The 25,238-nt window shown below is 41.7% G+C and overlaps 2 protein-coding genes across 2 annotated transcripts; both read left to right on the top strand.

Moving 5' to 3' along the window:
* The first annotated feature begins 5,366 nt into the window (after positions 1 to 5,366).
* On the top strand, positions 5,367 to 6,432 carry LOC142887060 (guanylate cyclase activator 2B-like). Its single transcript, XM_076024374.1, has 3 exons — positions 5,367 to 5,527; positions 5,661 to 5,853; positions 5,945 to 6,432. The coding sequence occupies exons 1-3, from the start codon at positions 5,453 to 5,455 to the stop codon at positions 6,001 to 6,003; spliced, it is 327 nt and encodes a 108-aa protein (XP_075880489.1). The 5' UTR covers positions 5,367 to 5,452; the 3' UTR covers positions 6,004 to 6,432.
* A 3,390-nt stretch (positions 6,433 to 9,822) lies between these two features.
* On the top strand, positions 9,823 to 12,325 carry LOC142887059 (guanylin-like). Its single transcript, XM_076024373.1, has 3 exons — positions 9,823 to 9,960; positions 10,546 to 10,732; positions 11,507 to 12,325. Exons 1-3 carry the CDS (start codon positions 9,889 to 9,891, stop codon positions 11,575 to 11,577), a joined length of 330 nt encoding a protein of 109 aa, XP_075880488.1. The 5' UTR covers positions 9,823 to 9,888; the 3' UTR covers positions 11,578 to 12,325.
* The last annotated feature ends 12,913 nt before the right edge of the window (positions 12,326 to 25,238 follow it).

The following is a 25,238-nucleotide window of genomic DNA, read 5'->3' as shown; positions in this document are numbered from 1 at the left end:
ACAGGGTTGTGCAGCAGGGGTTCTCATGAATTTAACATAACAGGCTCTTTCTTGCAACAATGGGCTGTGCGGTTCGCTTTGTTGAGAGGTGGTGTCCAATTGAAGGGGGGGGGGGGGGGGTGATTTGGCAGTCGCTAGCTGTGGATCGTCCCAATGCTGGAGCGGCCTCAACTTCAGCGTGGAATTAAAGGAGGAAACAAAGTGAAAGAGAAGTCTGTGAAGGTTGTCGTCACCTGCTGTTGCACCACAGGGTGGCTCGTTGAAACTGCCAAAGAACTGCTCAAGTGACTGCTCGTGCATACTCTCTGAGTTTAGATTTGGCCAATTTCCCCTTTAATGATGAAATCAATGGGGCTGAATCTGTGGTATTTGTGGCAACCAACATTTTCTCAAGTCCTTCTGACCTGCTTGCAAACAATTTTTCACCACTTTTCAAAACTCTACAGTGTTGCTCTGGACTGTGTTATCTCCGCTCTCTCATGCAGCCTCAGCAGACCGCTTGAGTGTGTTAGGTTCATACACATATATTTAGTCTTAGTGCCGCTATTGCTTTTCTTCCTCACCTGTCCGGTCTCATGCATCCACGGCTCAAGATTTACCTCCACCTGCTCGCTGCTTGTCAGAACTAGTTAAAGCATACATGCCTGCACATGGCCTGAATTGTCAGAGGAGTCATCCTCCCAGCGTCCCCAAGGTCTGCAGAAAGCCGGTGCATATTTCTGCTTTGTCATCCCATGCATGAACATATATTTTTCAAGGCATCATAAACTGCTGTTTTATTGTTGTTTTTTTCATTATTTTTGGGGGTTGGGGTGGAGGTGCTTTATGTTTTATGTTTTTAAAATAACGTACAACACTTTCATTGAAAGCAGAGAGACTTTCACACGGCATAATAAAACAATAAAAAAGGACATGTGGGATATATTGCTATATGAGAGGGGTCTGTGAATTTTTTATTGGCCATGACATAACGTGTTTAGCAGAGATGATTTGTCAACCTTAAAGCACCAGACAGCTAATTCCCCCTTTAACAAACGCCAAAGCAGAGATAAGGGGTTTGCATTGTTTCAAATTGTGACACAAGATACCTGACTGTATTTTATGTTTCGGACAAATATGACAAGCAAATCTGTTTACCAGCGCTGCATGTTTCAGAGTTACAAAAAAGACAATTGCAGACGTGCAGAATCTACATTTGCTTTGTTTTATGTTGGCTAATTCAAAAAGGTCGGAAATGTACAACAGTATATATATTAAAAAAAAGCAATGTAATTGCTTGAATGAAAAGAACCTTGAGTTCAAACAGAAGAGTGTTAAAAATCTCCATGCTGACAATGAATGAACTATGAACTTGGTTGGAATCTAATCTGTGGCAAAAATGTACACATAAATTAAAAAAAAACTCAAAGAACTGTATATCTCTGAGTTTCTGTCTCGCTTTTAAAAATGCTTACTTACAATGTTAATATTAAGATGACATTTAAAACCTTCCAGCCCTGTCTTGTGGTTTACATATGAAAAATGTATTGCGCACAACCAAGAAGTCATTCTGAAGACAATAAAACTGAAACTTCATGTGTCTTTAATCTTATCAGTCTTGAAATCATCTGCCTATGAAGGCCTTCCTGCTTGGCAGCTCTAACACTGTATCACCATAATAAACACTTCAGGGGAAGCGTAGCAGACAAACACTCTGCAAGTGATTGTTTCCTTTACCGAAAGAGTGAAACGGGTTCATTTCTGGCTGCCTGAATAAGCGATAAGTGAACTTCCTTAACAGACCTGGTAACAGAGCAATTGTAAAAAATGTACTATATGCAGTATAATTAACAAATTATACTGCGTGTAGATAGAATTCCAATAAAGCCTTTGAAATTTTCTGCAAAGGCTGTATAGCTATGAATTAACTAATTAGAAAGTAGCTTCTTAGCTTACTTCATGGTTCACATGCTATTTAGACCCATGTATTCCATCAGGGCCAGCTCCAGTTGCTCAGTAGCTCCAGAGAAGATTTTGGTGCATTCAGCTTTATTTTTGGTTGGATTTTTTTTTGTTTGTTTGTTTGTTGTTCGGGGGTGACACCATATCAAAACAGAAATGAATAAACCTTGGATCATATATTTCCCAATGTGAAATTCAGTCAACCAACTTGCTCAATAAAGTAATTTCTGACTTTGATCAAGCAGGCAACTAAATTTCACAAAGCGTGTTTAGCCACCAAGAGGACTGTAATTTTAGATCGGAGAGGCTATGCGCTCATATTCCAGCGTAAAGACTTGTTGAGGGAAAAAACAGCAGATCCAAAATACTTTTGACTCTATTCACGGTTGGGCAGATGATTTACTTCCCTGCAGGCGAAGTGGTCCTCATTAGTTTTACCTGTCTAAGTCGACGACTGCCCTTTCCCATGACTTCAAGGCTCTTTTCTTCTCTCTCTTCCCCCACCCCGTACGCCTTGAAGATCAACCTTTTGGACAAAATGTAAATAGTCAAACGCACCTTGGTGGAATTGAGTGGCAAATGTTTACAGGTCAATACTTAACCTTGGTAGCACCTTGGTTGAGATGAAAGGATATGGCTGAGCGCAGTGACATATCTAACAAAGTTTAATGGACCAGGCTGCTTCCTTTTGAGCTCAGTTCGGGGATTATTTCTTTAGTCCCTGAAAAAATTTTAAAAGCATATCTTCTTTGCAACAAGGTTTTTTTTTCCCACAATTGCTCTCTTCTACTCTTTGTCCTCTTTATCTACCAATTTTAGTCTAATAGGGATCATCTGGAGCAAGAAAGGGCATAATGCCACCACATACAAAATACAAAAACCCACAGATTTTTTTTTTTTTCATAGCTGTTCCTTCACTTGATCATTCTAGTATTTGCACTGGGGAAGAGTCAAAATGCCAACTTCGTGTGACAAAAGGCACGCGTGGAGTGAGGTGGGAGCATGGCATTGGTCCGACCTCCCATTAGTCCAACAAACTGCTCATTTGTCTGACCTCCCCTAGCAGTGACCACAACCCTAACCCTAGGCCTAACCGTAATGGGAGGTCGGAACAATGGGCAATTTGTCAGACTACTTTGAGATGGGACTAATGGGGAGTTCCCAGTGAGGGTACAAGATTGTCATTACACTGCATAAATCATTATCCCTCAATGCCCTGATCCTGGGTCTTTCTGTGTGGTGTTTGCATATTTTCTCTGGATCTGCTTGGGTTCTCTTCGGGTTCTCCGGCCCAGGTGAATTGGGAACTCGCAGTAGGAGTAAGTGTTACTGCAAATGCTTGTCTCTCGATGTTGCCGTGCAATGAACTGGAGACTTGTTTAGCATGTAACCCCGCTTTTGCCCTATGATCACTGGAATAGGTCCCACCACGCCTAAGTGCTGGAGAAGCACTTAGCTGTCAATCCCTGAACCACATTGACAGCTATATAATCAATTCCCATTGTTTTTGTTTGTATCGTTTTTCCACTTAGCCTACTAAACTTATTCAGAAAGAGCGTCGATGTACATAGCAGCTCCCCAGCCAGATATCAACCTGAAGTGCAGGTTATGGATTAACATGGCCTCAGCATCCCTCTCACCTCTCTGCCTCTGCATTTCGCACACATCGTAGGCGGAGGTGACTAACAGTCTGCGACCAATAATAGATGATGCTATTTCATATGCAGTGTGTGTTGAGTCATTGCGGAAAAGAGCCTATCCCATTGTTTATGAGATGATTAGGTGAGGTTAAAACACAGACACACACATAAACCCCAATAGGACAGCCTTGGACAAAGCCAATGGATCTTTTCCCATTGATCAGCTCTGTGTTTTATGTGGTGGAGACCAAAACATGACAACCACTGTTAGCTTTACAACTTTTGTTGTTTAACATTTTTCTGTCCTTGCATACAACAATAACTTAAAGGATTTTCCTTCTACAACACAGACAGCCCATGTTGAATCAATATCTCCGCAGTGCAGTGTTGAGAAGAAAGAAAATCAAAATTTTATTGAGCTGACAAAAAGTGTTGGTTAACAAAGCGGCTTTTATCTGCATTGGCGATATTAGCAGGGCGACTGGGGGTTCCTTCGGGGACATCGCTCCTGTTTTTAATTGGCCAAAGAAAATCCCCAGTTAAGGCATTACTAATCGAATAACGCGAGCACAAAGATTTTGGCTGTTTCCACTGGTCATTCTGGCCATGGTGAAAGTTCAATGACGAGACTCTTGAGATGCAAGCTGTCACTCCGGGTGCCTTCCTCAGACATACAGTATCCTTCACGGTCTTTGTGATGAATTGTGTTTAATGAGCTTATTATGATCAAGACGCTTGCCTGACGCAGTATTGCGGGGATGTGCACGGCTGCATGATTGGTGCTCCTCAGAGGCGAGATGAATTGATTTTTTTTCTACCCTACCGTTCTGCCACGCGGAGGAACTGTGACGATCAAAGCGTAGAAGGTCACGGGCCTCATTTCCGCTGCTGTAGACGCGTCCGTCCGTCCGTCTGTCTGTGGCGAAGGGTTGTGCAGACGTATTTAGAACGTTGTCTTGAATATTAGGCTTGTGAATGTAAGAATGTCCCGTGCAATCATTTTGAATTCATTTTATTTTCCTTTTAACACATCCTCATTCATCAAAAAAACAGTAATTAATTTTCCAGCAAAAATGTTTGTGTTCATGGGGGCACAAGAGGCTGATTTGTCCGGATCTAACCAGTCTCAATTGCTAAATGAACAAAGCATAAAGCCTCAAATACCATTTCTTGATTACCCTACAACACCGGATTTTCCGCAGCCAGCTCTGAATGAGATGAAATTTGCAATCAATTTAATATTTTGACTCTTTTTTTTTTTCGCTGTTAGAAAAGCAAAAGAAGAGCACTTTAGAAAGCTTGTGTTGTTTTCATCAATATTTATTAAGACATACCGTGTAAAGAACTCTCTTGTATCTCAATACATATTTGAACCCATTACAGTAATGCTAATATACTACATGAGTCGTTTTCAACTTACACAGTGCATGGCATGCTGACATAAATGTAGAATTGTACATTATTGTTATTTGACCATTTTTTGTTTGTAGAAAATGTTTTTTGGCTTATTTCCATGCTGATTAGCTCTGCTTATAGCTGTGATCAATTCCGCACAATGGAGAAGCGTAAAGGGAGTCCAATATCCATTAAATTAAACATAATCAGACAGGGGATGATGTCAAAGGAGAATTTATGAATTATCAACCTGCTGCCCATAAAACACCTTTCACTACTCATTAACCCGTGGGAAAAACTTTGGTCCTATTTGCAGCACGCCTGTCTGGTCACATGACCACCTACACTCTGTTGTGGAACGGTTCAAAAGGAGGCCCCCGACACAACGGGAATGCACACACTGAGCACCACCGAGCTCGACAGCAGCATTCAAAGAACCAAGCAAAGGCTCAGAGAAGAACCACAACCTGATCACCATGAGGACCGCACTCGTTGCCGTTGCCATCATTGTGCTGGCCCTTGGATGGACATCCGAGGCTGTCCACGTTGAGGTAAAGTGCACCTGCCCGGCCCTCTGGGCTTCCGTCTCTCTTCTGAACAGAAGCAGACTTCAAAATCCACCTGTTGCTTTCGGGGGCTGAGCCCACTTTGATTCTCCGTCTGACATACGCCTTTTTCTTCCAGGAGAACGGACTGACTTTCTCACTGGAGGCCGTCAAGAGGCTTCAGGAGCTGTCAGCAGGCGCCGGCGCGATGGGAGCACAGAGCCCCCGACTCCGGGCCAGCACCATGTCCCAATGCAGCGACCCCATGCTCCCGCAGGAGTTTGTGAGCCTCTGCAAGCAGAGGAGCGCCTCCGCGTCCTTCGCCAGACTGGGTGAGTGCTGGCGCCAGCGGATTGCCCAGTGATAAGATTGTGAGAGTGCATGTTGGCTGAACGGCAGTATCTGCTGTTTTTCTCGTTCCAGTCGCCGTTCCTTTGGACCTCTGTGAGATCTGCGCCTTCGCCGCCTGCGCCGGCTGCTAAACACGCACCCACCGCCATCACCCAGCCTCGAAATATACCCCCCTCTCCCCACCCTTCCCGCTTCAAACTTGTGATTCGATTTTTCCTTCCTCTGGCGACATTGCATTTTGGAATTATCTAAGATGTTTGTCTGCAATGGCTGTCCATTGTTTGTTTAAAAAAAATAGAGAAGTTGTTTGGCCACATTTAAAATTTAAACTTTTTTTTTTTAGGATAAGCAAACAGACAGATCCAAAATATGAATCTGACAAACTTAAGTATGTTTTGTTTTGCTTTGAAACTGTTACTCTTTTTAAGCATACTTACTTTTGATTCAGTTGGTTGTTACATTTTGGCTATTTGTACACATATTTAAAGGTTAAATTTCTTGGTGTCAGCTCTCCTTTTTTTTATTAAAACTGTTTTGAATAAAAAGCTTTCAGTAATAGACCATGGATGCATTGTGCCCTTTCTTGTAAAATGAAAGATGAATTTTTTTTGTGAGAGATGTATTCCGATGCGCGCGAAAGAGTCTCCAAGCTGTCTACGCACCCCTTCATACTCATTCTACTCTAACGAGGAGCAACTGTTAGCGTTTGCGTTGACAGTTAAACCAAGACAGAGGGTGTTGGCGCCTCATCTGCTTATTTTATTTAGTGTTGGTGCTGGTCTGGACTGCACATCAGTAGACCTTAATGGAACGTGCATAGGCTGGTAAGCACTGCAGGTATTAAATGATGTTTTAACACATGCCTATCGCGGAAAACGCAATACGTCTGCAATGATATCAGAGAAGACAGGCACTATTGAGTGAATCAACCACAATTCTTTTGCCATACAAGTGGCATCAGTGAGGTAAGTGGTGCGCTTCATATGAGTGGTGCGGAAGGGGGGTTCACATAATAATTGAAGCAATATATTACTTTTCTACCATAAAAAAAAAAAAAAAATGCCATCATGTCGATGATCTGAAACAGAGGCGCAAACACAGCATGCCGAGCTGACCTGATGGAGAACTGTTATCATTTTTATTGCCTGCTTTGCTTCCCTATCGTGAAAACACAACAGATGATGGTTACACAGTCAATCTGCCAAGCCTTCCTGTTTTGCCTTTTCATAAGGCTTAACAGGTGCTTCTTGCATTTAATGATGTCAGGCCATTTGGCTGCACTTAGTCCCTGGTGAAGGGAGAAATTGTGGAACATTTCCCATTTTTAGCCACGTAGCTGACCTTTGGTCTTCGTTTTTCCATTTTGTTTACATTGTGATGATTTTGTGCAATTTAAAGTCTGTAAGGGGTTTGCCTCTTTTTCATTGTGACCCAACCCTTCTAGTGCACACAAAGGATTGAGAACTACTGAGTCAGCAATGTGCTATAATAACCGCAACAATCTTCACTATTTACATGTCAGTGAACAACACTAAAATTACATAAATCATCATATTCAAAATACTTACCGCCCACTTTATGAGGTACAATGTTCACTCGCTTGTTTACGTAAGCAAAGCGAGCGTCAGAGTCGGAGGATTTGGGCAGAAGATAGCCAAAACTGAAACAAAAACAAAACATTGAAAAGGCTGAATGCTGGGCACTGCACGTGAGTGACGACCAAAGTCCTCACGTTTCCGAGAACGTCAGCCAATTCCACGCCACACCTTTAATCTGGCCCACATTTTAATGTTGGGTCATGTATGGATCAAAGGTATCCCACGACTGAACCACAACACAATGAAGAAGGAAACAATATACAAATCATGCAATGGCTAACAGCTGGGCTTGACACTAGAGAACTGTGTTGCTTATTTTCTGCTGAGTCATCAGAGCCTTCATGAGGATATACATGGTTAACAGACAGAAATTCATATCTGACTGGATCAGTACTCTGAAATCCAACACGGTAAACACATTCTTTATGTTATGCAATAATGCCAACAGAACAGGGAAAGAATAAATAAGCTCAAATACATATTGAAAAATGCAGGAATCTATTCGGAGCTGCACCTCAAACTTCAGCTGTTTGGCACTCAAACATCATTAGCTCCACCTCTTAGCTGATGGCTGTGTGGACCAACAAACAAAGAAAAAAAAAACATTATTTGAATCTGTCTTAGCATATGAGACAATTTTCCAAACATTTCAAGTTTCAACTTTAAGTCAGCATTATGAAAAAACGATTAAGAAAATGGACCAAACATACAGATTTAATACAATCACAATTTTACTTCCGCATATTGTGATACCTCTAGTCTTTTGATATACAAACATAAACAGCCAAGAACCTTCCGACTATGAACGCATAAATAAAATTACCTTCTACGCATCTGATTGGACAAACAGGTTCTGTGGCTGTTGTGTTAATAAGTGACCGATTGCCAGTGAAGCTGTTTTCCTCTAATTTCTTGTTGACATATATGAACACAATAGAGTGTACACTCCAAGACTCAACATCTCACTCTGCACCTTCCAGTGAGTTAATCATTTCTGCACCCAGGACACTTTGTCTGAGCAACATATATAACATATTTGTCTAGAATCCACATGTTGATTAATTGATCCTTGAGTTGATGCTGGTTATGCTCTGAACCAACTGACCAGGAAAGATCACTCCGTTAGCCCCTATTTAACTTCATTAGCTAAAGGGCTTAGGGTTACTGTTAGGGTGTTTTCTTTATTAAAGCAATGTTTTAGTTTGGATCAAATCTGCTCAACATTTTATGGAAATGTGCTGACTAGTAGTTAGTTCATTTCCTCTGAATATGTTCAACCAACTTTAGCAAGTTGTGCCAACAAACAGAAAGTTATGAGCTCATGCTAGTTGTTGGAGCTGTTCTCCTTTCAGTTTATGTTTATATATGAGAACACAATGTGATCCTCATTCCAAGACTGTGATTCCCTTAATGGAGAAGGCAGGCCCAAATCAAGGCAGCATTGGTGGAACACAATCCCAAATCCTCCTATGACTCACAAACTCCATCGCAAATGCTTACAAAAATGAATATATTTTTTTCCAAAATGTTGAATGACTTGCATTTTCGTCATCATTGAAAGTTGATGAAAATCCTCAGTCTTGGGTGATATCTGAACAATTTTGCTTCTCGCTTCTTCCTCTTAGTTACATGATGGCATGAAACCTCCTTTTCCAGGTCGACAACATTTTTTTTTTTTTTAACCACCGACTCAGAAATAGGCGTAAAAGGTAGGTGGAGAAGCTCCAGGCCGTCAGTCACCTTGGTGTCATCGATTTCAGCATTCATTACGAAGAAACTGCTGCTTCTCACCATATTCAACTCAGTCCACAGACCCCATCTTGTGTGTTTCAAAATGAAGGAATGAAACTGTCACTAGTAATTCATCCTCATCATGGCCGCATCAGCCTCCGCAGGAGCGGTTGCTATTTGCGTCTGCGAAGCATCAAGTTTTGTTTTTTTCTTGGTGGAGGTGGGGCCTGAAGGGGGCTGCTGCTGAAACAGGTGATCTATATGAGTCTGCATCTTATCAGACAGCTCTGTGACGAAGGCCTGTGGGAGAGAGAGCGGCGGTGGGATTTACTGAGCGGCACTGTGAGGCATCACATTTCCCATAATGGAACCCAGAGTCAATAACAAAAATGTGGTGCTGACGGGGGAAACATCAGTTACGGAGGTTATAAACATATTTGCCTGTGGTGGTTATAAATTGAAAAAGAGGATCCAGTTCACGCACAGCAAGGCAATTTTTTCAGTTATCTCTGCCCCGTCCCTGCTGCCTCTATTCTCTCCACCCGACCAGTGGTTTTTTGTTAATAAATCACTAAGTAGTTGCCCGCAACGCCTTATAAAAGAGCAGCACAGACGTACAAAGACCAGAGAGGTTACACTCCTCATCGCTGAGAGGCATTTTGCATTGCCTTGAAAAACAAAAGAAAAATGAAGGCGCAGGGCTTTGCTGTTCTTTTGTTTCTATGCATTCATGGAGACGCATCAGGTGTGCAGGTCACGGTAAGCAAATTCTTCTCCTTTAAAATTGTAGTGTTTTCTCTCGTTTACAATCGGGTCAAGTCGCTTCATTTTCAGCAGGGTTGTCCTCGGTTTGACAAAAAAAAAAAAAAAACTCGGCTTGGTCTTCGTTGGCACCACAGAGTTAAAGTTGTGGTTTAATTTGCATCTCAACAATTCTCCAGTGTAGTCCATTGTTTTTTTATTAAGAAGCCCCCATTCATTTGCCTCACAGTGTCTTCGCAAGATGTGCAGCAAATGCAGAAAACCTTGAACACGAGTGGGGAGGAAGAAACGCTGAGGGTTTCTAGGGTTGAGCAAAATTATACATTCATCTTCCATACCCGCTTATTCCCGAGCTCAGGGTCACGGGGGTCTGCTGGAGCCTCTCCCAGCTGTCATAGGGCGAAGGCAGGTTGACACCCTGGACAAGTCGCCAGTTCATCGCAAGGCTGAGCAAAATTAACTAAATTGATTTCTCATTCTTTGATCTCTCAATTAGTTCTTCTCCTGCAACTTGGGACTCCAAATGGTGATCACATGCACCTCATCCAATGTTATGTTTCTGCCCCCATGCACCTCCGGCAGGTTGGAGGCAGGGTCTTCCCACTGGAGGCAGTCAAGCAGCTGGAGGAGATGATGGATTTGGATAAAGGCGTCAGTCCCCACCTCTCCAAGACCAGCATTGTGGCAGTTTGTGCCAACCCCCTCCTGCCTCAGGTCTTTCGGCCAGTATGTCATGCAAAGGGAGCAGGCCTAGTTTTGTCCGAACTGGGTAAGAATGTACAGACGTCCAAATTCGTAGAGGAAAGTTCACTTCATTGGGTGATATGCGTGATACATATATTTTAAAAGTCAAGACACAAGTTTCTACAACGTAAAAACGGCTTGTTATTTAAATTGGTAAGAGTCAAAATACAGGGGGGAAAAATGAAAAAGAAAAGAAAAAGGGGTTTGTACCAAGATCAGTGATTAGTCTCCTGTACACTGTATTCCTTGGGCCAACAAAGAGTCAGTAAAGAGCTGTTATTTTCCTATTAATACATTAACATAGTTCTGAAAACTCCAAAAATTCTTGGTTACTTCACTTTTTCCATCGCAGGTGAGAAATGTAAACTTTTTCTGGATTAATTTGCATGTTTTGCCAATGGCTTTATTATTATTTCCCCCATTTAAGCACTTTACGTGTGCTAAGGAGCTTTGTCACTCTGACATTTGCCCACTATAAGACTGGATTTAAGCCATGGAACCAAGAGGCTTACACGATTGATCAGTGTTTACGCTCTGCATTGTTTAACATCCCGCAAGTGTTGCCAGACCATAAAACGGTTCAAGGATGATTTATGGCAAGCAAAAGAGAACTGTGCAAATACTTGACCCTTGGCCAGTGCAGTGCATTGGGCAAACGTGCAAGCATTGTTGCTGCATTGGTTTATGAATTAACATCTCACCTTCAGTATTTGCAGCTCAAGTAAGGCCCTCACCAGGTTGCACAGCCCACCTTTTAGGTCAAATGAATATTCACGTTTCTGTTTCTCGCACCTCACAGTCTCCATCCTGTCGTCTACGGATCCTTGTGAAATATGCGCCAATCCCTCCTGCTCTGGGTGTCTGGACTGAGGCTGCCATCTGTTTGGGGCATTACTTTCACATCTTAACGTATCCATGGATGGGCCAATCCCAGCAACGGAGCTCAAATTCAATATTTTTTGTAGGTAGCGGTAGATGACGATACTTGCACAGTCTTTAGTATCCAAAGTGCCACAGAAGCGTTTGGACATCACATCACGTCTTTCTTGTCGAACATAAATTCATTCAGTCTGGCAAATCCTCTTGTTTGTGAAATATGTATCCTTTGCAACCTTGAGAGCAGCTTGTGGTTTGAAGTAATTGCAGCTATCTTGACTCAAACAAGCACATGTTCAGAGGAGACTGGGGTTTTAAAATAAATGGACTGAAAAATGGTTTCCATAATGGGCTTCAAAACTAAATGCAAAGGTCCACAGTGGCGCTCTTTTAGTCTAAAAAGGCTAATTGAAAAGGGAAATCATTTTATTGAGATACCTGTGAGTTATAAAAAAAAAAATTCCACCTGCACAAGCTGGTGCAAGCACAAAGCACAGTTAGACGCCGCAGTAACTTAATATATAGGGAAATATGGGTACAAGATTTTAATTTGGTATGGACAATCCCTTTGGGATTGTATGAAGAAGCTACACCACTTGGAAAAAAAACTAATTGTGACTGACAAATCGAAATGTTTGTATGAAAATTAGAGTAGCATGCTGTTACTACGGACACCGTAACTCTGAAACAAAGATTTAACCTCAACACGATATTAATAAAGACAATGTGATGCACTGACAGATTTTCTGACCTGATTTGTGTATCTGCTGGACATTATATATTTAAGTCTAAAACAGCAAAATGTCATTTATTTTATCTATCAATTTATTTATTTATTCTTACACACATGATTCGTTGCGTTGATTAATGTAAACATACAGCAAAAATGTGAGGTTATGTTTTAATGAGGAAAAAGTAAAAACACCTGCTAAGTAATCAGACGTTAATTGTCCTGTTGTCTCGGCTCTTTTTGTAGAGAACTCGGGAGGAGTTGGATAACGTTTATGACGAACCAAGTGATGAGTTATTCTTACCTTTCGAGACAATATCAAAAGATTGTGCGCGGGAAGTGACATTATCCACGTTCTGTTCTCGTTGGCAACGTAGTTTAAATCAAGCCGGAAGTTGAAAGTGGAAACGACTCTCGCCACGCAGTATCCTATCCGTCAGCCTCTCACTAAAGGCACCTGTCGGCCTCCGGTGGTTGTTCAGTGGTATAGCACGCTGTCAGGCAGCTTGTTGTTGGACACCGAGCTCCCAGTCAGAGGTTAAAGAAATTCGAAGTGAGCAAGACACCTCTCTGCTTTAAGTTTAGCCCAGGTTCGCTGATCCTCCTCCATCACGTGTGCATTGCAGGGATTTTTTTTTTTTTTTTTTTTTTTGCTTCAGGTTGAACGTTATATATTTTAAAATCGAACAACTCCATCTTGATTATTATTTGTAATGCAATTTAACACACACACACACACACACACACACACACACCACACACACACACACACACACACACACACACACACACACACACACGAGTCAAATTAGACAAACGTTTTTATTAGCTATCATACATTTTATTAGCTTTCGTATCTTCCATGTCAGCCGACTTCAAGCTTGGTGATGGAGCTGTTGAGATGAAACTGCTTTCGTGATTTAAAATATATATATATATATATATATATATATATATATATATATATATATATATATATATATATATATATATATATATATATATATATATATATATATATTTTAAATGACGTAATAAATTCGTGGGTTGTTTTTTGTTTTTTTGTTGTTTTGTTGTTGTTTTTTTGGCATGTTCTGTGACCTGGTCCATGGAAAACCCGTTCTTGCTTCTCATTTGACAAATACAACTCGTCTTCTTCTGTTTCATTATGCTCATGCCTCTTACTATCCACTAGAGGACACTCTTTACCCAACAATTTCAGTGACACGCTGCACATACGCTCACACGGCACCCTCCTTACTCCCCTGGACTGTTAACATTTCCGTATTCCGCATTCTAGTTTGCCTTTTATTTGCCTGTAATTTGAGTGACCGGAAAACTAATTTTCTGCATTTTGCCATTAAATTGCAATAGGGATGGGGGTGTAGCACAGCAGCAGCAACAACACTGTTGAGAGTGTAGTTTGTTGTCTCAGACATTTCGACACCGGCACTGTTTTCATTGCAGTATCTGTCAAAGCTCCTCTTCTCAAGGATCCTCGAGTGTGTAATACTCACACAGCGTCTTTCAATTTAATTCAATCTTCCATCGCTGGTAGGTTCAGGGTCCAGCTACTAGGTCTCTTGAAAGAAGTGAGATCTATGTTAAGGGACAAGAAAAGAAGTTCATTCCTAAGATTTAGTGTTCCCCTTGTGTTTGCGTAAATGGAACTAATTATCTTTTTTTTTTTTTTTTTTGCCAGATGGAGGAGGTCTCTCAATGTTTTGCCCTCATGTGTTGAGCAATCCTGTTGTATGGACTGAGTTCTCTACGAAGAGAGCTCGGTCCACCACACTGCATGATAGACTTGTGTAAATTAAACTAATGATAAGAAAAACACTAAAGAAAAGCCATTTTCTCGGATCAGAAACGTGAAGTGCTTCAGTGGTGGCAAGGTAAAACATGACAAAGTCAGAAATCGACGAAAAAGATTACTCGAATAAAATGAGTATTGATGAAACGGCTTGATCCTTGGCAAAGTCGACTGAGACCCGCCACCAGGGGGCAAGTCAAGATACAGTATTTTGGCATATTGTCTGTGTTAAAATACCAAGCGTTTACCTTTCAAACTATTGAATCCTGACTCCAGTTGCAGGCTGTATTGTCTGTATACTTGCATTACTGGAAAATCAGCTGGCCGTAGCACACCAAATTGTGTGTGTGTCATCCTTTTTCTTTTCTTTTCTTTTAGATATGAATTAAAGTGCACATGTCCGCCTCTACTTGGCCTTTATGAAATAAAACAATTAACCCCTGAATATGGCTGCTGGAGCAATGTCAGAGTCCGGTTGATATTACTGGAACAGACTGATGCTACTCTTGGAGTGGCATGTCAGCCTCAACCGTCCGGCTGGGGTTAACTTGTTCCGCTAACCTCAGTGGGGGCCGGAAATCACGTTATCTTGACACGATCACTACAAGGCAGGCCCTGGTAAACAGCTGTTTCCTTCACTTCAATTAACTCAACCTTAACCCAAGGGTGTGTGTGTGCGTGCGTGTGCGAGTATGCGTGTGCGTGTGCATGTGCATGTGTATGTGTGTGTATGTGCTTTCTCAGCGCATCTTTTTCATCTTCAACTCATGGCTATTGCGTTAAAGTCAGCGAGATAGCCATCTTAAGGCCCTTCCCGTCACTGATAACTGCTGCTGCAGTTCCTCTGTGGAGCCACTTCACTTCAGCCACACACATAAGACATGCTGCCAGTCTGACTGTAAAGACTCCTTAACCCACTTCTTAGCAAATAGTGGTTTTAACTTCTTGAAACAAACAGCTTGATTGAATGTACGAGAATCAGAAGTGAAGTGAGAAAACAGTTGTGTTACATTCAGATGGCGGAAGGAAAGCCATCTTACTCAACATCATCTCTTCTTCTTTTTTTTGCTTCCTTGTGTACTCTTTTATTCCTGTCATAAATGGTTTAGTAGGGTGAGAACACAAATAGGGATGAAAGATAATACATGTTGCATCAGAACATATGTGGGAAAATAAAGGCTGCACTCTCCTTAAGCACATGCTGTGACGACTGGGCTCAGGCTCACTGCAGCGGTGGAACTAAGACAAATCCCAACATGCCATGCGGCTGATCGCCCTGACTGATGAGTCTGTGACGGCTTGGGCTCAATGGCGGGTCAGGAGGTTGAGGCAGCGGGCGGGTATTAACAAACTCTAGAGCAAGGAAGGACTGGCAATTTTAAAGAGCATCAGCAGCAGCATGAAACATATCACCTCTCAATTAATTATTTAACAAAATGTAGACTTGTCAGAACAGCTCAGGCCTTGAGGGCGACAAGGTCAAGCACGTCATGCAAACATAAACGTGAAAAATGTATATGCCAAATAGCTACAGTCCAGCAGTTTGATATAGTATGTAGATATATATAGATTGGTTGCTTGTTTGCAACCTGGCAGCTGGGATCTGCACCAGCACACCTGTGAACCTGAGTGCAGGATTTGTTTTGATCGAAGATTGACGTATTCATGAATGTCATTTCAGAGCTAAGTGCAGATACATAAATGCAATAGCTGAATTAAACTGACACCTGGAATTCCACAAACAAATTAACACGTTCAAGCACAGAAAAGGTTAGAAAAGTTATAAAGAGTAGTTGTGAGTACTTAACCTGTTTTGGTTCAAGTGAATTTTATAATCGATCAGGAGTGAAAGATTTCAAGTGTATTAACAAATGTACAAATTGCCAAAAGAAAAATATGCCAAACTTTGTGCAGATGTAGGACTTAAGAAAAGAAAAAGACAAATCTAACATGCATAAAAATCCATCTGAGCAGAAGAAGACTCTTCTCTTTGATTAACATGTGGAGAATGAAACACACCTGAAATCCACTTGCTCTGTCTTGATTTTCTTTTTCTTTTTTTTTTCTTTTTTTTAAATACATGAAATCAACTGTGAAAAGTCACTTCAAGTCACTCCACCACACCATTAGACCAAACTTTAGAGAATTATGCAAGTAGAAAGTGAAGCATCAGCAAAGCTCCTGGGAAGACTTGAGTTAGGTCTTTAGCTCGCTTGCTGTAATTTGCTCCTCATGCTTCCTCTGAGGTGTGATCACACTGCACTGTTGAAGCAGTGGCTTCCAGGCTTTTATGGGTTCCAGTTTAACATTCTATCATTTGTCTATCATTTGTTTCTTAAGGGTCTCAGTGTCGGCACCTTGTTTGTCGGAGCTGTTGCAGCTTCTCGCTGCAGTCACAACACCTAGGTCAGTGAACCAGTTGGAGGTTCCCAGACCAAAGTTGAAAGGCAGAGGTGACGAAGTCCTATCAATCTCTCCCCACACAGACGCAGGGACACAGTAAGGCAAAGGGGTGTCGGAAATTGAACCCACAACCATCTAAATGTCATTCCCAATCAATTATTTTTCTAAAGTATGAAACTATTTTTCAGTTCAAAAGAAAAAAAAAGTATTCTGCACTGTGATTTAGTAATGACAACCCTGTATTCTCTTGAAAGAAACAACTTATCCATCAAATATATTGAGCATTTTAACAAACAAGGCAGTATAGTGAAGTAGTAGACAAAATTGGCAGGGGGAGCAACAATTTTCATTCTATGGCCCAAAAAAATCACAGTGGATCCACATTCATATAGACATGAAGGTGCACTGATCGAGTTAATTTCATTTCAGTCCCACTCAGTTTCATCATTTTGCACTGAACTGACTGCTTCGTTGCAATTTCTTCCAAAAAAGTGTCAGTGCTGTTTGGCCATTTTATCCCTAATGCGAAACTTGATTGCAGTCAGCCATAAATAATGAAAAACAAAATTACAAGACGAGGCAAGACTGGGAGGCAACCGTTTCTCAGTGTTCAGCAAAGCGCATATTTATGTCAGAAACATTTCCTAAGTTCCGTATGCATGTGACTCAGTCATTGAGTTGGGGTTTATTTTGTTTTTGAAGGAAAAGCTCCAGCAACAAAGGGTATTCGGCCGTTTCACAAAAAAAAGGAAACTCAATGTCGTCACAATTTTCCAGATACCTGAGGGGTTCCTGCCTCTGGAGTTCTCGACATGAGAACTGTTTTAATAAGAACATAAGAAGGGTGGGAAGCAAATTAAAACACACACACACACACACACACACACACACACACACACACACACACACACACAGAAAAGTGAGTCAAGGGTTGAAATGTATTTCCTAGAAACACAGTTTTTGTCCCCTTTGTGCCCTTCGCCATGGCGTATTTTGAAAGTGCTCATCCAACATGGACCTTGTTTTGGTCAAAAGACATTTTCTTCTTTGTGCTTTTTTGTTTGGTTGGTAGCAAGACGACTCAATTCATTATTTAAAAAAAAAAAAAAAAATTTAAGTCTAAGGGCTTTTGAGGAAGCACCAATTTAACTCTGGTTGTAAACTCCAGGTATTCAACCATCAGCTCTTGAAGTGAAGTTGTGGCAAAGGCTTTATTATTTTTGTCTTGTGTCTGTCTGGACGAGCACCACAGATTCACCTCATCTAAATGTTTCCCAAATTAGACTTCTGGAAGAGCCTGACCATGTAAAGGCCCGGTGTTTTTGTTGTGAAATGGAATATGAAACAGATGTGTTTTAAGCTCTGTGAAGTCGGTAAAATAAATAACTGCTGTGTTGTCAATTTGCTCACAGGAAGAATCGATATCTTTTTTTCCATAAAAGCTGGCCCACTTGGAAGGAAATGGCCATGTTGCACAGCCATGTGCCCGGAAAGGGGTTTGCTCAGCGTTTAGCTTTAGTTTTACTCTCAGCAGTGATTTATTTATTCTTATTTTCAAACATGTTGAACACCAATGGCCTTTTTTCACTGCTCTGGCTGTGATGCCTTGAGAAAATTAGCAACATGTTTCTGATTCATGCTAGCTCTTCAGATCATAGGTGGGTGAGAGGTTAAAAGTGTTTTACTTTTATCCATCTAGCCCAGGGGTCGGGAACCTTTTTGGCTAAGAGAGCCAAAAAAAAATCAAATATTTTAAAAATTATTTTCGTGAGAGCCATACAATATTTATTATTTTTAATTAGTAACTCTCAATACAACTAAATACAGAGATTTCGCCAAACTGGAGTCTGAAGAAAGCACTGTGGCCATGTCTAACCTCCGTGCCTCTTCTCTCATCTCCCTTTTCCACTGTGTCTTCGTCCACGGTGCATGGGGGCAACCATCCTGGCATCAAAATGTTGTTTTATTGCCGTGCAGAGAATTTAAGTATGCGAATAAGAGAGCGAATTAGGAAACCACCGCGTGTGCGCAGTGTCCACTTCCTGATTAAATGGCGGGAAGTTATGCTTCACCTCACAATGACTCGTGTAGGCTACCACATTTAATCCAATAAAAATAGAGGTGTCGAACCCTCCCATATACTGAAGCATAGATGTGATAGGCTCCAGCAGCGCAACAAAAATATTGTAGCCTATAAAATGCACAAGAATTTTTTTCAAAGATTATTATATTTTAACACTGTGATTTTTGTAATGTTTAACTTGAAAATCAGCGGAATTATTCATTACTTGTGTTAAGAAAGGTCAGCTAAGATTTTTCTGTGAGCCAGATGGCGTCATCAAAAGAGCCACATCTGGCTCGCGAGCCATTTGTTCCCAACCCCTGATCTAGCCTATATAGATAGATGTAGATATAGATATAGATATAGATATGGATATAGATATACATATACATATATATATAGATGTATGTATAGAAAAAAAAAAACGAGGCAGCCATCCAACACAGCTTTGCGAAAGCCAGGAAATGAGAGCTGGAGAAGCACATTATGCATCTGTGTGAATCTCCTTCAGCTGTCAGCCTTCCACATTCCATTTGACTCGACATGATTGATGATGGTCTTCTCGTTCCCAAAGTCACAAAAGTTTTATCTCTTGAATTGTAAAAGTCTGTCACCCCTCTCCAAAGTCAACAGGACTTTGGATATGTCCGGTCGGTAAACCTCCTCTCATTTCATTTCCATCGAAACATAACTTCAGTGTTTCTTTCTCTTCCACCTCTATCCGTCCAAGTCAGACTCATCCTGATAGAAATGTTCTCTGCTGCCGGATGTAAATAAGCGCAGGTCAATTTGACATACAGGCAGCAGGGAAAAAAAAATTTTTGGTGAGCAAAATCGGGGAGCTGCTGCCTTAACAAAAACATAGGAAATCAAACAAACAAACAAACAAAATGGATATAACTGACTCAAAAAATGTTGTTGTTGTTGTTGTTTTTGCTGCAGTACCTCGAGTGACCACCAGGGAAAATCGCCGCACCGCCATATTGCCAGTCTGGTATCCAGTTCTTGTAATACATCCATGGAGGAGATCAGACTAACTGTAGAGAACCTTGCATGCAAACATGCAAACGTCACACAGGCAGGCCTCTAGGTTGTGGGGGTCCAACCCACAACCTTCTTGCTTGAAGGGCTTTGCTCTGCTTCTGTATCCCGTCAGCAGAACTCAGGAATGTGTGAGTAATGAATAACCTTTTTGGTTGAGCTAGGGAATAATTGGACCCCACCAGTGACTAATTACTGCACTTCGTCTCTTTTGCTTCAGCAGAATTTCAAGGCAGCTCTTCGTGGGCTGCTATCTTGAAAAGCACAAACAAAACCTCGCCGCTCGGACGAAGGGCGAAAAGACCTTTTGTTAATTGCTGTGTAACAAGGCAAAGTCCCCCCTCGACCACCACCACCAATCCTATATCCTCTTTTAATTGAGAGCCCGAGCAACAGTAAACAACAGTGAGAGAAGGAATGTGGGTTCAGGAAATGGGTTAATTGCATATTAACTGCACTTGGCATGTTGTTCTCCTCCTGATACCACCAGATGAGCGCGGCAGCTCTGGAGCGTTAGCTGACGAACAGCGCGCTGCGATGATGCAACACGTCTGAAAGTCACCCGCAAATGTGAGTTGCGGAAAAGAAGAAGGAGCTGGATGATTGGCGTTTGTAAAGAAGCGGTCGACTGGGAAAGGCGAAGCTTTATGAACGGAGCAGATCAGCCTTGGAGTTGCCGTGAAAATCGTCATGCAGCGTCCACGCGCGGGGAAGGAAAAAAAAATACCTTGCTGCTCTAGCTTACTGATCAAAGCTGGAGCTGGTGATTAAGAAAGTCATCCTATTGTACTTGATTCAACCACCACCGCCACACCCCCAAGGATTTTCCAACAGTAAAGCTGGATGAGACCCAAAGGTCACTTCATCTCCACTGGATAAAACCTCTAATCCACAACCAACGGTATGTTCAGTCAATATCTTATTTTTTTCCCTTTTATCAAACTAGCAGTCAGAGGGCTTTGGATACATTGCATGTGAATTTAAATCTTTTTTTAGTTGCCACAATTAGTGTGATTGCGAAGACTCGCTTGTTTTTGTAATTATTATTATTATTATTATTATTATTATTATTATTATTATTATTATTATTATTATTATAATAGTTTCGATGTGAAGTGCTATTAGGACCTTGAAAAAGGCAGTATATATCCATGCCATTTTCACGGTCATAATAGCACTTCACATTGAAACCGTTATTCATTCACACTATGTTCACACAGCTGCCCTGGGGTCGACTGACGAAAGTGTGGCTGTCAATGTGCCCCTCCTACCACCACCCAACATTCACTCTTTAATCTGGCAAAATATTGCACAATAATTAATGTGACAGTTCTTAATTGAGCCAATGCAGTGGCAATTTTATTCTACGAAAAGCAGCACTGAAGAGAGTCGGGGTGTCCCTTTCGTCCGTGAAGTTTGTAGGGCAATATGATGGTGCGTTCAGTGTCCTCCTCAAATTGCACATGCAGCTGTGGTGGGAGAGGGCTGACTGCCGCTGTGGGGGAGAGCACGGATGGCCGAAAAGGGAGGTCAGTCTGGATACAGTGAGATCAGCCCTCCTGAGTATTAAAGCTGTTGTGTGTTTGTTTTTTGCAGGGAACGGGGGGAAAACACTTGAGCCTAAGGACAAAACTAAACTAAAAGCAAAACAAACGCACGCACCAGCTATGCTGTTATGAATGATGAAAGCACCAGAAGTGGTTTGTGCTCTCTGTGACAATCAGTTCAACTCTTGAGCCACTCAGCACCGTTTGTGAATAAAAAACAATTTGTTCACATCTATTTCGTGTTTGTCGTTCGAATTTTTGTCAAACCTTTTCATGGAAATTACAGCTTCTCCTTCCTGGGCAAACTATAAATTTACTCTCCTGCTGGAGCAAGGTCAGCTTAACCGTGCACAGAGCAAACACTGAATGGCAATGCCACGCAGCAGGGATTCGTTTTTTGAAGAAGAGGAAGACGTTATTGCACAAATGCACATGGACTTTGGGCTTTTCATTGGTCTTTATAAAACTCAGATGTGGATGAAAGGCAGAAAGTAACAAGACTTTGAAGTCTTCCAAGTTTCTCTCCGACATTTGCCTTTAATTAGGCATGAGTGCACGACATTTAAATGTATCCCGGTGGTCTTGTTTCGCAGAGCCGAAGCAAATCGTCCTTACAGTACCTACTAGAACGTACCTACAGTTCGTTCCATTATGAAACTTCCCTGGTACCTATTAACTGCCTTTAGTTTAAATATGTAGCTTTTAGAAGATAAAATTAATGACAGCTGACACTGAAAAGATTTTGGAAAGTGATGAAAATTTTACTTTCTTTGTTTGATTAGCATGTTTTCAAGAGACCTGGCATTTAAAGAGTAAATGTCACCCAAATAATACCCACCCTGATGGTAACAGAGGTTGTCGTGACATTTTCCAAAACGCGAAAACAAACTTTAGTTTCACAGACGGAGAGAATTTGACCCAACTGCGCCTCTGATTTCGGGCTTTGAGACGCTTTGTGACGGCACAATAAGAGACTTCAAAGTAGACAAACAGGAGTTGTGTGGCAGACAGCAGGAGCAAATGGCTTTGGCTGAGAAAGTGGAAAACAAGGACAACAAATTTCAAAGTGTTTTTGTGTGTTTGTGTGTGTGTGTGTGTGTGTGTGTGTGTGTGTGTGTGTGTGTGTGTGTGTGTCATCATCAAACACTGTGACTTTGATTTGCTTTAATTACTTTCAGATTCAACATTCGACCGTCTTCGCGCAACATTCATTTTCATTTATCAAAATAAAGAACAAAAGGTCAGTAAATTTGCCGTCTCACTTTAATGGCATTCTTTAATTCTTCAATACAGAGTTTATTCCTTCTGAAAGGTCTTTAGCCAACGCACACTGTCGGCGACTTTTACGCCGGTGATATTTATTACAGTGAGGCTGCATGAAGAATTGAAGCCACTTAATAAAAACGTGAGCAGAAGTCACAGGGCAAGGCTGATTCTTTCTGCCTGCATTAGCTGCAGCTGAGGGATTAGACCTCACGCTCGTTGCCCTCGGAGAGATAACGAGTGGGGGAGGTGTCGGGATAAGGACACCTCATTCCAACACATTGAAAAAGAGAGAACATTTGACAAGATTCTGTGCCAGTTAACTTATGTGGCACTCTGTGTTGTGAATGGGCTTGCAGAATGCCAGAGGTCTCACCAAATGCACTTAGCTGAACTTGATTACCCGGAGGAGGAGAGTCATCAACTTCCTTTTTACTCGCTGAAGAGATCCCTGCTCTGAAAGGGGAAGAATTTGCATCTTCTTGCAGCCTCACTGCTCCTTTTATACAGCAGCCCGGAGCTGTCGCATTTGCCTTGCTTCCTCAGTCTGATCTGTCTGTGGCTCCGTGTCCTGACTCACCTCTTTCATCCCACTGCCAATTATTTAACCGTAACCGCAGCGAATCAAATAGCTTGAGATCATGATGCAGATTTGTAATCGTTTGAGTGAGAGATCCCAAAATGTTTTGATAGCAAGCACCGTGAGTCTGAGTAGAAGTGGGAAATAGGGCATATGTCAAGAAGCCAATTTACCTCAAAAATGGGGAAACCAAGTCAATATCCACACCGCTCAGGGTTCAGGAAGTTAAAAAAGATGACAAAAGACAGCTTTTCTCAACAGACAAAACATCATTGGCAAATACCTTGTGATTAGGTGTCAACACAAAGCATTACACTGGACAATGGCATCACAGCCTGGTGAAAAAAACTGTCACCCCTTTGCAGTGTGTTTGGCCAGCTGTTATCCTCCCTTCTTTGATTGACATCAGGCCACTGGTTCTCCCATTGTGCGGTTGCCAATCAGCCTCCAGCACAAGAGCGGACCTGATGAAGAGGTCGGCCACAACAACCATCTCCAGAACAGGACGGAAGGTATCCAAAACTAGGTATTGGGCAGGGGCCATCCGAAACTGGAAAGCAAAACACAGAGAAGCAGACAAGTAGGGCAGGCAGGAGCAGGAAAGCCGAGGGCCCTGCTACCAGTTTGTGATTAAGATTTATTTTTTTCTATTTTCTTGAAAGTGGAACAGTGTTCTTGTAGCCAAGTGAGTCAAATTATCATTAAATTTGAAGCACAAGAGTTAGCGTTATTGTTAGCTGTACGCTAGCTTGCATTTGCACTCTAATTGTAACCTTAAATATCTTGGACAAACAAATTTGCGATTCAAAGAAATCTTTATTCCCAAAAAACTCAGCTACACAGCTAGTAACAAAGAAAAAACAATCACTCACACTCAACAAAGAAATAAACTTAGACTTCAAATGTACTTAAAAACTGTTATTCAGGAAGCCAACTGCGACACGAATTAGCAATTGTCATCACAAAATTTTCAAGACGTTTATGTTTGGATTTGTAGATCCTGTCTATGTATTACAGCTCATAAACTTGGCAGGGTACTGCACAGTAATAGCTGCTGATGTAGGATTGGGTGGAGGCTAGTTTAGGGAGGGGCTTGGTAAAGGGTCAATTGCAAATTCTTGACAAACATTTTTTTACCTTGGAGAAGAAAAAAACTCGACTGGAGCTAAAATAAAGTTCTGCGGGTTTGAACTTTGTTTGACTGCAACCACCAGGATGCGCAGTAATGACTCAACCATTTGTGGGTTTGAAACGTCACATGCTCTGCTAATTTTAACCCCTGTAACGCTTTAAAGCGCCCATGCATCATAGGCTAGTGGCACTGCGTACATTCCAATCATACCTCTGATACAGCATGTGCCCAATCGACCAACCCTAACATCTGTGTGGGTGTCCATGGTCTGGAGTTATTTCTGCAGGTCAACTTTACAACCGACTCCGCGTTGCAGCTTTTCTCAGAGACTGACCGTAGGTGGCATTCTTTCTTTTATGGGCCAGGACGGCTAAACTGCTGACTGAGCGAGTTACACACCTCTCAAATTCAGAGAAAAACACATTTTTGTCATAAGACAATGGAGTTACTAAGGTATTATGTAAAGATGTGCAACACTGAAGTAGAGCAGCATGACGTTTGAAGAGGAGATGTGCTCGTGAACTAAACAGAGGTCCACCCCAACCCTCCCCAACTACTTCAACTGCTGCAGTCATTTTTCTGAGGCTAACTGTGGACTTTGTGTACATGATGGGGGGGATGAGCATCTCATGTGGTAACATAGAAAATGACTGTGGTCCCACCACACAGCCTCACACATGTGTTAGCGATAAGCACGCACCCAACATCAAGGCTGGCTTGAGAAAATTGCATGTCTGGTGAGGCTGCCTCAAATGTTGCTGAAGGCCTAACTGGCTTTCAGTTGACACATGACTAACAGAGACGAAAGTCGCTGTTTTTCAATTTATTTATTTTTATCCAAGGTGCTCATCATGTCAGTTCAGGATGGAGGACAAGCACATTTCAGAATAAGATCTTGTCCTTGTGTACTAAAGCAATAAAAGTTCACAAAAGTAGAAAAACAGGGAAGCTTGCAGGAAGATACACGAAAGTCAAGGGAAGTTATTAGAAATGGAGTGCTTTCTTGAACATTCAGGCCACAGGATTACAATCTGAATGTCAGCACAAAATCCATTGACGCGGAGATAAAACACGATTAAAGGAC

This window comes from Nelusetta ayraudi, unplaced genomic scaffold, assembly GCF_046127955.1.
Source record: "Nelusetta ayraudi isolate G7.1 ecotype Tasmania unplaced genomic scaffold, CSIRO-AGI_Nayr_v1 ptg000017l, whole genome shotgun sequence".
NCBI classification, from domain to species: domain Eukaryota; kingdom Metazoa; phylum Chordata; class Actinopteri; order Tetraodontiformes; family Monacanthidae; genus Nelusetta; species Nelusetta ayraudi.
The sequence above is the reverse complement of the archived record's forward strand: the minus strand, read 5'-3'. Positions and strand labels throughout refer to the sequence as shown.

What these genes read in the sequence shown, in the direction of transcription:
- LOC142887059 (XM_076024373.1), top strand. Translation starts at nt 9,889, where the DNA reads ATGAAGGCGCAGGGCTTTGCTGTTCTTTTGTTTCTATGCATTCATGGA. An exon ending in CATCAGGTGTGCAGGTCACG is followed by an intron (nt 9,961 to 10,545) that starts GTAAGCAAATTC and finishes CACCTCCGGCAG; the next exon opens with GTTGGAGGCAGGGTCTTCCC. An exon ending in CCTAGTTTTGTCCGAACTGG is followed by an intron (nt 10,733 to 11,506) that starts GTAAGAATGTAC and finishes CGCACCTCACAG; the next exon opens with TCTCCATCCTGTCGTCTACG.
- LOC142887060 (XM_076024374.1), top strand. Translation starts at nt 5,453, where the DNA reads ATGAGGACCGCACTCGTTGCCGTTGCCATCATTGTGCTGGCCCTTGGA. An exon ending in CCGAGGCTGTCCACGTTGAG is followed by an intron (nt 5,528 to 5,660) that starts GTAAAGTGCACC and finishes TTTTTCTTCCAG; the next exon opens with GAGAACGGACTGACTTTCTC. An exon ending in CGCGTCCTTCGCCAGACTGG is followed by an intron (nt 5,854 to 5,944) that starts GTGAGTGCTGGC and finishes TTCTCGTTCCAG; the next exon opens with TCGCCGTTCCTTTGGACCTC.